Here is a 15160-nt window from a genome sequence, read left to right on the forward strand (position 1 = left end):
TAAATTGCAACTAAAATAATATTAAGTTGACTGGATGTGAATTTTCCTGCACTCACATTTTGACAAGTTTTCAAACAGACTATAAATATTCATTATCCATATGTAGTTAAATTGTCTTCTGCATACTCTATTCTTCTCAGGCCAATCATAAATATTGTGTTGCACTAATACTGCACAAGTTCATTAAAATAGTCAACCACGCAAAATAGACCTGTTTAATAACAAAATTGCAACTCATGTACAATTCCCTGAAAACATGAAGACAAAGCATAACCGAAGAGATCCCCCAGACCGTCATAAATGTGAGACCGTTACACTTGTAACAGAGGAGACCAGGCACCAAGTTGCAGTCACATGATCCAAGTACATCACATGATCTCAACAACTTATGTTGAAAACTGTAGTTAACCAATTTTGAAATCAGAAAAACAAAACATCAGGGCCCTTTTACCATTAATTGACTCAAGGTGCTGCTGAGATGAAACAAACCAGATTTTTTTTGTGTGTGTGTGTGTGTGTGGGGGGGGGGGGGGTGGACGGACACACTTAGAAGTCCTCCTCAGCATTCCGAACTTTGGACGATTTGAGTTCTTTGAGACGCTCGATGCACTCATCCACGCCACGTTCGCCGTGAACTTTGTTATCCCGAGTTCGAACGTTGACAGTGTTACTTGTCTTCTCCTTCTCTCCCACAACTGTTTCAAGAAGACAAATAAGTACGAAAATACATTAGGAAAAGTAGAGAAGTACAAGGAGGAGGTAGACTGAAGTCACTGACCCAGGATGAAGTTGTACTGGGCCAGCTGGGCGTTTCGGATCTTCTTGTTCAAAGTGCACCCGGGATCTAGATCCACATCGCTCATGAAGCCGGCTTTGTGAAAGTCTTGCTGTACCTGTGCAGTAAAAAGAAAAAAAGTCAACAGTGAAAGTTTTTTCAAATAGATTTTAATTTCATACTACTACTTGCAGGTGACATGTGACTGCAATGAGTCTCCAGTCCACTTGGTGGCAGTAATGCACCTCCTAGCAGATAAGGCTGCCCATACGTTCACAATAAGGAGAACTGATCAAGTCTGTATTTTCTTTTTGAAACTTTCCGCTTTAACCCCAATGTGTCAGTCCTACTTATTGTAAATGTAGTACATTATCATTGCTTTCTTGCTTATCTCCACTGTAATTACAGTGAATTAAATGTTGTGACATAGTAAGTATGGCTAATACGTGCGCTGGTTAAATGTATTTTTCACTGTTGCAATCCGATACATACCCAACCTACTTCTGCATTGGGCAAGCCCTGTAAAAGCACTTCTGCCTCGCTTGGCTGAATGGTGAAGCGGACCGTTTCAAACAACACTTAGAAACATTGAACATCTGCACATCTGTTTTTTTTTAAACAAGCTATCACTAAAGATGGCAATAGATGATGTAATGACTTTGTTTGTGTTTACATGTATAATATATGGTGATGATGGTGCTCCTTCTCTTGCGCCACGAAAAAAAAAATCATTAAAAAGGTACTAGACGTGGCGGCATGGTGGTTCAGCTGGTAAAGCGTTGGCTTCACAGTTCTGAGGTCCTGGGTTCAATCCCGCACCCACCTTTGTGGAGTTTGCATGTTCTCCCCGTGCCTGCGTGGGTTTTCTCCTCCCACATCCCAAAAACATGCAACATTAATTAGACACTCTAAATTGCCCCTAGGTGTGATTGTGACCCTAACCCTTGTGAGGATAAGCGGCTAAGAAAATGGATGGATGGAAGGAAGGTATGAGATGCCCCACAGACCACTACGGGGACCACTGCTGGACAGTACTTTCTCAAGTACTTCAAAATCCTGAGTGAAATTAAGGATTTAAAGAACTTATTTTAACCCATATGTAACAAAATTTGAATGTCAAATATATTCTAAAATTTCAATATTGTGCAAGTGGACTTCGGAACCCGTCGAAATGTTGTTCTGTGGTGACTTCTGGGAGACGCAAAGACCCTGCAGCCCTATTTACATAAATGTTTCGGGGAACTTAGCCCACTTGGCAAACGCTTTAATCGACGGCCCACAGGAACGTTTTAGTTCCACGAAACTACAAGTAACAAGAACAAATAGTTCTCGGAACACAATGCGGAAATGAGGCTTATCAGTGACATGAGGGGTGGCGCTTCTTTACCTTTTGAGCATATTCCTCACAGGTTGGTCCCACAGGTACGACCATCACTTGGCGAGGTGACAGCCACAGCGGCCTACAAGAGATTTCCTTTATTTGTCATAAGTGGCAAATGATGAGTGCTTCGCCTGTAAAATATATTGATAGTTCCATAAAAATAAATAATGAGTCCTTTCAATGGATGGTAAACGAACCATTTGCCTCCGTAGTTTTCGGTCAGGATGGCGATCATCCGCTCTACTGATCCCAAAATGGCTCTGTGGATGATCACTGGCCTCTTCTTGTCATCCCCGTCATGGCTGTAGAAAAATAAAAAATAAAAAAACAATCCAGCAATTATCAGTTGGAAATCATTTTTTGTCACTGAATCTATTTCAAGCCATTGAATAGTTTCGGATCGCATCATTGAAAATGAACCAATGTCGGCCTTCAATTAAATCGACAACCGCAACTCGTGAATTTTGTTATCCCGAGTGCGCACATTGACGGTGTTGCTTGTCCTTCTCTCCCACAACAGACAAATAAGTAGGAAAATACGCTCGGAGAAGTAGAAAAGTACAAGGAAATGCTAGAACACATTGTTATACCTTTATTAAGTTCCTATGTAAATTTACCATAAAACTCGTCAATTCCTTTGCAACCCCAGCTGGAAAAGAGTTGAAGACTGCGGCACTACAAAGTATCGCTGAAAGAGAATTCTCGAGATCATTTTTTTTTTTTTTGTTCTATCAAGAGTAAATATCAGCCATCCAGCTGGATAATCACCTGACAAAGGAAAGATTGAAGCGGATGGGGAGCTGGAAGTCCAGTTGGATGGTGGCACACTGATGGTATCGGCCGATGGCATCCTTGATCTGGATGTCGATCTGCATGGAAACCCCCAGACCAAAGGTTAATAGAGACCACGCATGGCCGCCCGCTGACTGGCAGTTAAAGTCCATGTTAGCCGGTTCACCTTTGGCCCGTAGAAAGCGCCGTCGCCCGGATTGAGAACCCATTTCTCGCCAAAGTCATTCAAGCTGTTCTCCAGTTGCTGGCAGACAGACCAATAAAATAGATGTGCCGATTAATTATATTCTGTTTTGTTACATGGAATACTTATCAATGACTATTCATTGTAGGTTAAATACTAAACACTTTGATATGGCACGAAAATGGCAGATAATTGTACATACTAGTTTTTATGTTTCTTCCAAAATATATGCAATCTGTCATTTGTGTGTGGCGGGGGGTGGGGGTGGGGGGTGAAAACCACACCTAAAAACCTTTATCATCGCCTGTATTAATACAGTAGTTCATACTCTGTTTACACAGTGGATTGGTACCTTTCGGCCAAAATCCGTACGATACTACATCTATATTGCAAGCTATCTTGGGTATTTTTAAGGGCGGCTCTTCAAATAAGAAGCAAAACATAATGGGATAGATTCTACAGAAAAATCATGAAAAGGAGAATTTTAGAGGAATACTCGGCTGAACAATGAAAAGCCTTAATCCAATAGGTCATGTCATATGTGCCGTACCTTGAAAATTTGTGAACTACTTGCGCGCATGTGACGTCTCCTGTGCGTAACCTAAGAAATCATGGCCGATTTGTTGTGTAATCACATGTAGTACCACCGCCATCGGACACGTGAAAATGCACAACTGTATCGTGAAATTTTGCCACAATTTGAATAGAAATAATCTGAGCAAATCTCAGTGGCATATTCGGCCCAGTAAATAAAAGAAACATTTCAGGACCCGGTGGCTAGCAGAGTGTGGTCGCCCTGAGCTGTATGACATAAGTACAGGTGTAGTTGTGCATTTATTTAAGATCAACACTTTGAGCACAATAAAGTTTTTGAATTATTTTCAATAACATTGTTATGATGTTGCTAACCAATGATGACAAAAGCACTTCTTACTATTAATGCAACTTCTTGTGCCTTCATCCGTTCATTGTGACTGTAATTCAGTTTGATTTGCCATTATGATGGTAGGATGGTGAATGGTTCGTCGACAGAGGCGTGTCTTTTATTCGTTTGATTATCTTGTCTTTATGCGAAGTTGGCAAAATGTCGATTGGCAACGTTGAGTATGAATGCTTTGGCATACTCCCCATCTGTGAATTTAAACACACAGCAGAAACCTTCCCTCTCCACAAAGGCTGTCCTCTCTTGTTGAAAACTTCGGTACTCCTCATATTTTATTCTTTGAGCGACCTTTGTCAAAAGTTTCCATAATTATTGTTCCACACAATCAGCGTTCGACCGTTCTGGACCTGTGGTTAGTTAGCCAGTCAGAAATGACGTCATTCCCGTCCGAAAGAACAGAAATCAGCGCTGTCCGTGATTGTGTATTCCTTTGTTTGTACATAGCAGACATCACTTCCTGTTTTTTTAAGTCATGTGACTCACCAAAATGGTGGCGTCCATGAAAATTCGTAATTGCAGATAAAAATCTTCTCCAAACACCATTAAATGATATCGGATTAATCTCTCATTTTCAAGGTACACCACATATGACATGACCTATCGGATTAAGGCTTTTCATTGTTCACCAGAGTATTCCTTTAAATAGTAAACTTCAAATACGGCAAGATTAATTTTCAAATACTTATAATCCTTGGGTCTTTTTAGACCTACACTTGGTTTTTTTTTTTGACCTCTGTCTTTATTATTAGTGACTAGAAAATCTCTCTGTGGTGAGGTAAATCCTTATGAGAATAGAACTCATTTTTAGCTGACAGGAGATGTGGCATCCGCTCTTTTTAAATATAGATGTTCTTTGTCTTGTGAGGAGCACAACCCATTCACGACGAGGCTCTTCAATTTTAATCTTGATAACACCACGGCTCGCCCATCTCCGTTCTCCCGAGACTTCGCGCCAGCGGTTGACATTTTCAGCTAAGCAAGATAAATAAGGAGGCGCTCTGATTACCTTTTCTGCTTGGTCCCAGACGGCGGGCTCTCCCAGGAATTTCTCGGGTCTGGTGGAGAGGTTTAGCTTGAAAGTGAAGCCGAACACGTCATACACGGTGCGCAGGAAGTCCAGGCAGCCCTTAATCTCGTCCTCAATCTGAAGGCAAAAACATCAACGTAGTTTGAAAATTGCCGCCAAACTGACACATTCATAAATGTGACTGTCGCGGTTGGCCTCACCTGATCCATGGAGCAGAAGATGTGTGCGTCGTCCTGCTGGAAGCGGCGGACGCGGGTGAGGCCGGTGAGGGCTCCCGACAGCTCGTTCCGGTGCAGGACGCCAAAGTCGGCCATGCGAAGGGGCAGCTCTCTCCAGGAGCGTGGCCGGTGATCGAACATCAGACTGGAAATGACGTCAGGTTAATTACCCACATTGTACTTAAGAAGGAGAGAAACGGCCCAGAGGAAGAAGAGGCCCCACCAGTGGCCCGGGCAGTTCATAGGTTTGAGGGCGAATATTTCCTTCTCCACCTCGAAGGAGAACATGTTGTCGCTGTAGTGCTGCCAGTGACCGGAGGTCTGCCAAAGTTTGCTGTTGTAGATGTTGGGCGTCACCACTTCCTGGAAACCCCTTTTCCTGTACTCGCTCTGCCACAAGGAAACGATAAACCTCACACTATTTTTTTATTTATGTATTTATTAAAAACTCCTACAATTTGCAACCATCAATTTAAAATTTTATTAAGAGAATTTCTGAACATCCATTTGAAAGTGTATGTACACCCAAGAGGTGGATTACTGAAAGGCTTTTTACGTGACTATTTGGAACTAATTTAGTGTGACGATACGAATTGAATGCGACACAAGAGGTGAGATATTAAGGACAATTTAATACAAGAATACATATCATATTTGGAACAATTTTATTGTGACTAATCGACTGGAACTGGATACTGAACCCAAGATGTGGATTATTAATTGAAAGGCTTTAACTATTTGGAACAAAATTTATGTGACTATCAACTCGAATGGTGTGCTGACCAAAAAAGGTGCATTAGACAAAAATGTGTCAATATTTGGAATTAATTTATCATGGCAAGTTAAACCGTATGCTGACCCAAGAGCTGATTTTATAATCAAAGCTTTTACAATGAAGTCAATATTTTGAACTAATTTATCAAAACTATCAATTTTAACTTCCATGATAAGCAAAGTGGTGGATAAGATGAATAAAAGATTAAGCGTAACAGACAATATTGGGAGTTCCTCAACTATTTCCGATGTTCTTATCTGGCCCTCACTGACCTCATCCTATATTGTGATTTAGAGTTTGTCAACCACACAATGAGTGCTCATTCTTCTCATGATTTTCCCTAATGAGTCACAAGAGAGGGGTCAAATATTTTAAACAGATCACAATATGTGTTGTTCACCTCCGTAAGATATAAAACTCCCCTTTTTCAAAGACTAAATGTAACTTTAAACTGCAGCACCTCAAATATGGCAAAGGTTTAACTCCCACATTCATGTGGCCTTGCTTTGCGTCTCTCATTTTGTCCATTTGACTGACTTACTCTGATGAACTCAATCAGGCTGTTGTAGATGAAGGCCCCCTTAGGCAGAAAGAAGCAGCTCCCTGGACTCAAGTCGTGGAAGAAGAACAGGTCCTGCTCCTGAGGAAGACACATTTGCATTTAGGTCAAATCGGTTTTAATTTAAACCCACTCATTATGTGCTGGAATAAGGATTTGTCTGACAACACACTGTTTCCGAGATCACCTCTCCCACAACTTAACCCAAAAGAACTAAATCTGCCCTCGAAAACAGAACCAGGAAATGTAACCCGATCGCTGCTCAAATTATCATCACTCAAAAATGAAGAACGCTACGATATGCGACGATTCAATACGTGGCCCAGTTTGTGAGCAAGGATGCCTCAAGTTCATACCCGGCCCAGTTTACGGTGATCTCTGTTCTTGGCCTCTTCCTGAAACTTCTCCCATTCTTTCAGCATTTTCGGGTCTGGAAAGGAGATTCCATAAATCCTCTGCAGGGTCTCCATGTCCGCCTTTCCTTCCCAGTATGTGGAAGAGTTCTGTGCACCGAAAATTAACACATGAGACTTTTCCCAGATTTTTACCATTCACAATACATACAAACAAGTTTTCCTCACACGAGGGTTCCGTTCCAACTGCAGGACTTAACCCAAATTTTTGTCCTAACCATTGAAATTATTGACCAATCTAAAGCTTTGAAAACGAGGACACGATCTGTAACAGTTAAACAAATGCAGAGTTGTTTTTCCCCCTCTCAGAAGTAAAGGTTTTGAAAATGTCCACCTGCCCAAAGCCAACAAAATGATTACAAAAAGGTGAGAAGCAGACATGCTGCTGTCTGTTAATCAGAGAATGAAGAATTTGTGCATTACAATGAGAAATTAATTAGTAAGCTCACGTTAGCCCCTTCCACGTGTGCATTGTATTCGTAGATGAAGGCTGATTTAAATCGATGCCGATTTAATTTTCGGAATGTCACATGGTGATGCCTAGTTTGTTTGTCAGTGACTTGTACCTTTTCAACACAGTTACGACAGCTTGTTTATTTGTTCAAATGAAAGCCCTGGCTTTCTTTTGCTACGTGGGGATGCTACAGAATAGCAGGAAAACAAAAGCAATTTAACAAAACTTTAGTAATGACGATTTGAAGACCGTTTGTGTTTCTTGTTTACAGATCCACTCTGGTGAGTGACACCCTTCCCAGCTGTTCTGGTGTCTCACCCGTTGCATTAACTCGGGCACCTATGGGCGTCCTGCCTACATGACAAATTTTGTGTGTGTGTGAATTATATAAAATGAAGGACACAGTCGGTGATTTAATTGTGGCATGGCACCTCTGGGAGATAAGCCCACTAACGTGAGAACATACGGTACGGTGCGTAATTCAGCCCAGGAATTAATAGCTCACCTTGTGGATCTTAAGTGCCTTGATTTTTCCTGTGTGTCTCACGTGTGGACCCCGACACAAATCAATTAAAGGGCCACATCTGAAATGTACGAGATTTGCGGGCATTTAAGATCGACAAGACGTACAAACAGAAGCCAGCACAACATGAACTCACCTATAAACTGTTGTGGTGGGAGTGGTTATCTTCTCGTTCAATATACGGCACTTGAACTTGTTGTACTGCAAAGAGCAAGAGTGACAATTATAAAGTGAACTCCCACATATTCACAATTTATTTTGAAAATTACCGTCTATTATTTGCGGAAAATGTTGTCTATTTGCCGTTTTTGTCCCCAGTACAACGCAATGAAAGTATTACTTTGGCACCAACTGCTTTATCGTGGCCTTTCTATTAGGTTTTATTGATTGATAGTTTTTTCACGTATTTGAGATGCCCCGTTTTGTTGGCAGTTCTTGAATGCACCTTGTACACGCTCAAAAGGGAAACTGAAAGAATGTTTCCGATTTTCTCCTGATAGCAGTACTGATAGCTCGTGCAGTATACTTTACCGTTAGAATCTGCCCGTATTTCCAAACATTTGTTATTGTGTGTGAATACCAGAAGGTGAAATCATTGACTTAATACTGTTTGTGTAAAATCATGACCCACATTCAATATCTGTTTGCCAATGTATCCAATCACGTCAGTTTGTGCTAGTATGTTATTTTGACTTGTGTGCCAGCTACTAAAACACTGTATTGATGAGCTGCATGGGAAAGTGGTTTGTGTTGAATAGACCACCAATAGAATATATGTATTAATAATTTATGTACAATGGGTTCATGATTGTGTACATGATAGCCGAATTTGTTGGTGCTTTATGATAATCTCTTTAATCAATGCGAGAAACCATTCCGAACTCAATTTTAAAGAATATCATCAATCCATCAATTTTCTTAGCCGCTTATCCTGACATGGGTCGCGGGAGTGCTGGAGCCTATCCCAGCTTTCAACTGGCAGGAGGCGGGGTACACTCTGAAATGGTTGCCAGCCAATCGCAGGGCACATAGAGACAAACAGCCACACTCAGAATCCCACCTAGGGGCAATTTAGAGTGTCTAATTAATGTTGCATGTTTTTGGGATGTGGGAGAAAACCATATTGGCACGGGGAGAACATGCAAACTCCACACAGGCTAGGCCGTGATCGAACCTTGGACCTCAGAACTGTGAGGCCAACACTTTCCATCTGATCCACCGTACTGCCCAGAAATATCAATTACCGTAATTTCCAGCCTACAAGCCACAACTTTTTTCAAACGCTTTCAACCCTGCAGTTTATGCGGTGAGGCAGCTAATTTGTGCATTTTTTCCAAAGGCCGCAAAGGGGCACTCGAGCGCAAAAGGTGAGAAAGAGACCGGTGGAATATATGTGCCAAGGAAGTTACTTTTAATGGCCCTGTTAGCACTGCGCTAGCGTTAGCGCCGTGCTACTCTGTTGCTTCTGTGTTACTGGCATGTCTCAGTGATATTTACCGATAAATTTCATTTTAACCGGCCTTGTTAGCGTTAGTGCTAGCACCACGCTAGCGTTAAACTCTTTTTGTGTACCGTCTTTGTAAATATCTCGTGTTTCAATGTGGGCACTTGCGGCTTTTACACAGCTGTGGTATATGTATGTACCAAATGGCGTTTTCTTTACAAATGTACTCATTGAGGCTTGGTAACCAGGTGCGCCCTGTAGGCCGGGAATTACGGTAATTGGAAATTTTCACTTGTATTCGTTACTCATGCGATCTGACTGTTTTTTTTTTTTTTTTCTGCGAGATACCTTGAACATCTCCAGCAGGGTTTCCTTTGTGACCTCCAGCCTCTCAAATGGCTGCTTCTCCTTCATTATTTTCTTGCACAGTGCCTCCAGACAGGGGAAATCATTGCTCGACACCCCCCTGCACACAAATTTCACACAGACAAATGGGAGCATTGTGGCTCACGTTGCAATGTTTGAAAAAAAAAAAAAAAAACAACAACTTTAAAACACTGCCAAATTTAGTATGCTTGTGTTTAAAGGGCATCTAGTGTCACCACCATTATGATTCGAGAGGAACCTTTGAGAAACCCGGGGTAATCGTGAAGAGTTATTGGCTGAAAGGGTTCTGCAATGTCAAAATCTCCTTGGTGAGCATCAGTCAGTTAGGGAGGCCATTAGCATAACATGACTTCATTAAGAGGGTTATGGAATTAATTAGACAGCGCTCTCCTACTGCATGGGGGAAATGCATCCGGGAAAGGTCAAGTGGAAAGGTCCTTCGCAGAGAAAGAGGTTCACCTCCGGTCCACGCAATTAGAAAGCTAAGCTCATGGACGACTGGAGAAATGTGAAGGCCCAAGCGTGCGCCACTCACTCGTTGCTGTCGAGGAACATGTCGTAGTAGAAGCCGTTCTCAATGGGCGGACCGTAGCAGAGGCAACCGTCGTACACTCTCTCCATGGCTTCACCCAGGATGTGAGCGCTGGAGTGCCAGTAAACCTTCAAGCATGTAAAAAATGGTTTTGATCTCATTTCCACAGCAGTGGTTCTCAGACTAGGTCCCTAAACAGTTATTTTTTCCTCTTGACCATAATCGTCCTATGAAAATGTTGTTTTTTTGTTGCTGTTCTGTTTTTTTTATCAATTGGTCTCATTGATTTTTTTTTCAGCTTCTATAACAACGTGTCAAGCAAGGCATTTTTCTTTTTCACTGCACTGGTTGGAATTGATTCCCCCCCCTCACCCTCCATAACAGCTTTCTGCTTTTCTATAACGTGCCTTGTGACACACTTCTAGAATGGAGATGTGTTCCTATACTATATGTAGATGGCACATATTTTATTAAACACACCTCAATAACTTGTGCATAATTTATTTCAGTGGGTTCAATTCAATCTTGAAACTCTATTGTGATCTGTATTTCACAACAGTGTTTGATCATTTGGATAATTGCAGTGAATGACAATCCAAAATCCTCCATCTCAAGATCTTACAAAAGAAACAGTCAAAATGATTTCAATATAGAAATACGGCAGGATTTAGGCCTTCTGTAAAGTTTTTCCTGCTTTTACTAATACTCTGAGTATCACTTTTTGAAAGTGAAATTTATTTTCTTTCCAAATTCCAATTTATTGAGATGCAAAAACACTTGCTATATTAGAAATTGAATTTTAAGAAAAAAAATCTGTTTGAAGAGCTCATTTAATTTTGCACTTTATTATTTGACAAAAACAGTATCATATTTGGTGTGTTAACTCTCTTTGAATTTGGCCTTGTGAATTATAAAATGATGAAAAAAAACTATGAATATCTGAACTGTGGAACCTTGAAAAAGTTCATCTCTTACTTTTATATGATAAATATTGAACAGTTAAGATTGACACCAAGCCTGGTTGTTAAGAATTTTAGTAGTCTTGTGAGTAGAAACCAAATGATTTGCTTTTGTGAACTTACAGCTTGAGCTTCGTCATCGTCAAACTTGAGTAACTCGAGGCTGCAGTCGTCCTCCAAAGGCCGGTCCAGATCCCACACGTCTTTGTTCACCTTGGCAATCACTGTGTTGTCAGCCAGGCCTTGACTGGATGCCAGAGTGGAACAGACTTGTCAAATTCATGCATAGACGCAGAGTTCAACTGACAAGTCCACTTGAAAGAGATGAATGAAGTTGACATTGTGCAAAAGAAAGTACAGCAAAGCACAGCATAATAAAGAAGTTTTATGCGACTAATAAGACTAATAAGAATGGGTACCTATCCAAAAAGAACACTTTCAGGGGAAAATGTGATAAATTCTCATTAACTTAGAAAAAGTCATAAATTGGGACACTTTTAACGCAAGATACCACTGTACTTGCATGAAATCTGGTTGTTTTATGCTAAAATACCCATTACCTTCAATTTTGTACACTCCTTGTTTGTTACCAATTTTTCTGATAAATTTCAGTACTTCCAAAGTTAAATTACCCACAAAAAAATTCCAAAACTGTCGATGCTTGTGTTGATCGTGTGAGATTACCCACGTTAGTGATATTAACCACATTCATTAAAAGATCATTTGTTTCTGTTTAGAGATGTGTTCATTTTACAATAAAGTATGTATATCATTGCAGATGCCAGCAGTTCAGGGAACATTTCCCCATTTGTGTTGCTAACTGACGGTGACTCAGCTGGAAAAGCGTTGACCACACAGTTCTGAGGTCTAGGGTTTGGCCCCACCTGTGTGGAATTTGCATGTTCTCCCCATGCCTGCGTGGGTTTTCTCCGAGCACTCCGGTTTTCTCCCACATCCCAAAAACATGCAACATTAATTGGACACTCTAAATTGCCCCTAGGAGTGATTGTGAATGCGGCTGTTTGTCTCCATGTACACTGCAACTGGCTGGCAACCGGTTCAGGGTGTACCCTGCCTGCCTCCTGCCCGTTGACAGCTGGGATAGGCTCCAGCACTCCCGCGATCCTCGTGAGGATGGAGGTTACTTTCGGCTTGTCCCTTTCGGGGTCACCACAGCGTGTCATCTCAGATGAACGCACATATATGTTTGGCACAATTTTTACGCCGGATGCCCTTCCTGACGCAACCCTTCTCAGGGAGTGGAGGCCCCAGTGGGATACGAACCCACAACCTCTGGTTTCCCAAACCAGTGCTCTAACCACTGAGCTACGGGCCTGAGGATAAGCGGCTAAGAAAATGGATGGATGGATATTGCTAACTGACCTGATTCCACAAGCCAACTGGTATGGCGTGGTCTTCCAAGACTCTGCATCTACTACTTTGCCGTCAGGTAAAGTGACCTTAATGGCTCGACTCTGCTTGGCAGCTCTCTCTGCCATGAGGGCATCGTGCTCAGCTTTGAGCTTCGCGTACAACGTCAGGCGCTCCTCGATGTATTTCGGTGCTGGTGACAGCTGCAGGAGGGAAAAAACAAACAAACCCTTGTTTAGTCTATCTACTACTGATGCAAATATGCAAGTATGAAAAATGTTTGTTGCTCACCTCAGCTCTGCCTCCAGCATCGCCAGCATTATTTTTCACCTTCTTCTTTCCGCCGTCTTTATCATTCACTGCTTTTCCCTGTCCACACATCACAGAGTAGGGATATTAATCAGAATTAGATTTAATGGCCCACTGTGTAAAAACACAAGGAATTTTTCTCTGGCAGTCAGTGGTGCCCTGGTACAACCTTGACAACACAGAACATTTCTGTTAACAGGAACTATTTTTTATAAGACATGCAAGATGTAAAATCTATATGGATAAGTGAGTTAACATCCCACATTGTGTTGAGCTTGTACAGAGTGCCTTTAATTAATGTTTAAGTAATGCAACGCAGTTACGCCCACTGCGACTGACAGATGACAAGACTCATGAGTTTTTCAAAATAGGAACCCTTGCTTGGGAAATTTTTTGCTTTGACCTATCAGAAAGAAAGAAAAACAACCACCGCCCACTTCTACCTATTTACTGCGACATAAAAAAAAGAATTACAGGTTACGCATCTTAAACAAACTCAGAACTGTGTGGCAGTTTTGAACAGCAGATTCTGTTAAAACTCCAAAACATATCGAGAAAATGACCTCGAGCCTCCTTCCTTTTCGATGTGATTGTTTACATTTTTTAGATCACACTTAAAATTGTTCACCATATGCTTTAACTAGTTGTTTGTAAATTTGTGTTCAATAAAGTTGAAAAAATGGTGCATAAAAGCGTGGAAAGTACAAAAAAAAGAAAGAATCAAACAGCGTGGAAAGTATCAAAAAAAAGAAAGAAACTTAAACATGTAGTATGAGGCGCCTCGTTGAATCTCCCGTTGATCAAATACGGCGGAAAAAAAAAACATAATGTAAAAGCTCACATAATGTACACCTATACACCTGTACATTTATGAAATGTAGCCCATTCCATTGGATGAAATGTAAGGTTCTCCGTTCTTCCCCAAAGTCGACATGTTAGCACGGAATCGCATTAGTTGTCGTGAATGGGAAAAGAACAGCGGTGGCTAAGCTAAGCTAACCGGCTAAATTGAATCCACGGAGCCAGAAATGCAGGCGAAACTTTACCTTTTGACCTGCGCTTAAGTCGAGTTCACTCATTTTCTCCACCACGGTAGTCTCTTCGGCCATAACAAGTGACAAGTCGCCCTAATTCGAGATACTTGTTGACGGGTTAGCGAGCTCCAAACTGTCAGATGACCGGGGGTGACGGATGATGACGTCACACGGAAATCTGATGCAACATTCGTAGGCTTAGGAAATGATGCAATTTTGATCTTCAATGTTAATCAACTTTTACATATTTTTATTTGAGTAAGTACGTTTTCTTCAAAATGTGTATTTTTAATCTATTTTTGTAAGAACATTAAAAACGTATTGAAGTTTGTAAATATTATTTTTACTTCAGCTCTACTTTATTTCATTTATCATTCTGTTTCTGTTTAATATGTTTGCATCATAAACTCCATCCAACCATTCTCTTTTGCCGCTTATCCTCACTAGGGTTGCGGGGGTGCTGGAGCCTATCCCAGCTGTCAACGCCAGAAGGCGGGGTACACCCTGAACTGGTTGCATGCCAATTGACCCCTCTGTAGAAATTGCGCAATCTGCGTCACTGACCAATCAGAGGCCAGAGATCTGCATAAACCACGCCCCTTTTTGGACCCGCAGTTTTCTCAGACAACGCTGCATGGTCCAATATAGCTTCTGATGGCGTTTTATCGCGTATTTGGGTTCTTTAACAATAGATATGGTTAAGAGGTGTAGTCACGGACTTTATAATAGTGACGACAGGTATCCTGAAAGGCTAGTTGCTGGAGTTCAATTCGTACCCTTTCCAAAACCGAAGACCCAGTACGAAAAATGTCTTCGATGGATCAAACTTTGTGGAAGACCGCCGCATCATCCATCAACCGGAACAGATATGTTTGCACGAAGGTAAGCCCTACATTTGATTTTCAATACATGTCTCATTTAAATGAATTAGCAGTTCTTCGCTTGCATAACATAGCTACGTGTGAATGATTGACACACTTGATCTGTGTTGAGCGATATTTTGCGATGATCTGACTGCACAAACGTGTCTCTTTGATGGCGGTGAGCTAAGCTAAACCGGACTAGCAGTCCTAAAAGCCT

The 15160-nt window shown here is 41.4% G+C and overlaps 1 protein-coding gene and 1 non-coding gene across 2 annotated transcripts; both read right to left on the bottom strand.

Moving 5' to 3' along the window:
• Window positions 1–201: 201 nt before the first annotated feature.
• tars1 (threonyl-tRNA synthetase 1) lies at window positions 202–14258 on the bottom strand. Its single transcript, XM_061815932.1, has 19 exons — window positions 14093–14258; window positions 13029–13106; window positions 12750–12940; window positions 11490–11613; window positions 10411–10535; window positions 9837–9954; window positions 8181–8245; window positions 8027–8105; window positions 7011–7157; window positions 6637–6735; window positions 5544–5710; window positions 5303–5465; window positions 5082–5219; window positions 3115–3192; window positions 2925–3025; window positions 2354–2458; window positions 2163–2235; window positions 779–893; window positions 202–695 (listed from the first exon to the last, which is right to left on the bottom strand). The coding sequence occupies exons 1-19, from the start codon at window positions 14153–14155 to the stop codon at window positions 547–549; spliced, it is 2178 nt and encodes a 725-aa protein (XP_061671916.1). The 5' UTR covers window positions 14156–14258; the 3' UTR covers window positions 202–546.
• On the bottom strand, window positions 12630–12701 carry trnap-ggg (transfer RNA proline (anticodon GGG)). Its single transcript has one exon. It is a non-coding gene; the product is annotated as a tRNA-Pro (tRNA).
• Window positions 14259–15160: the final 902 nt, after the last annotated feature.

The sequence above is a fragment of the Syngnathoides biaculeatus genome, chromosome 4 (assembly GCF_019802595.1).
Source record: "Syngnathoides biaculeatus isolate LvHL_M chromosome 4, ASM1980259v1, whole genome shotgun sequence".
NCBI classification, from domain to species: domain Eukaryota; kingdom Metazoa; phylum Chordata; class Actinopteri; order Syngnathiformes; family Syngnathidae; genus Syngnathoides; species Syngnathoides biaculeatus.

Bases quoted from the DNA above. Each gene is read 5' to 3' on its own strand.
- tars1 (XM_061815932.1), bottom strand. From the start codon at position 14,155: ATGGCCGAAGAGACTACCGTGGTGGAGAAAATGAGTGAACTCGACTTA. The intron at 13,107-14,092 runs GTAAAGTTTCGC...ATGTGTGGACAG, and splicing joins ACTTAAGCGCAGGTCAAAAG to GGAAAAGCAGTGAATGATAA. The intron at 3,193-5,081 runs GTAATCAGAGCG...TCTGTCTGCCAG, and splicing joins TCTGGGACCAAGCAGAAAAG to CAACTGGAGAACAGCTTGAA.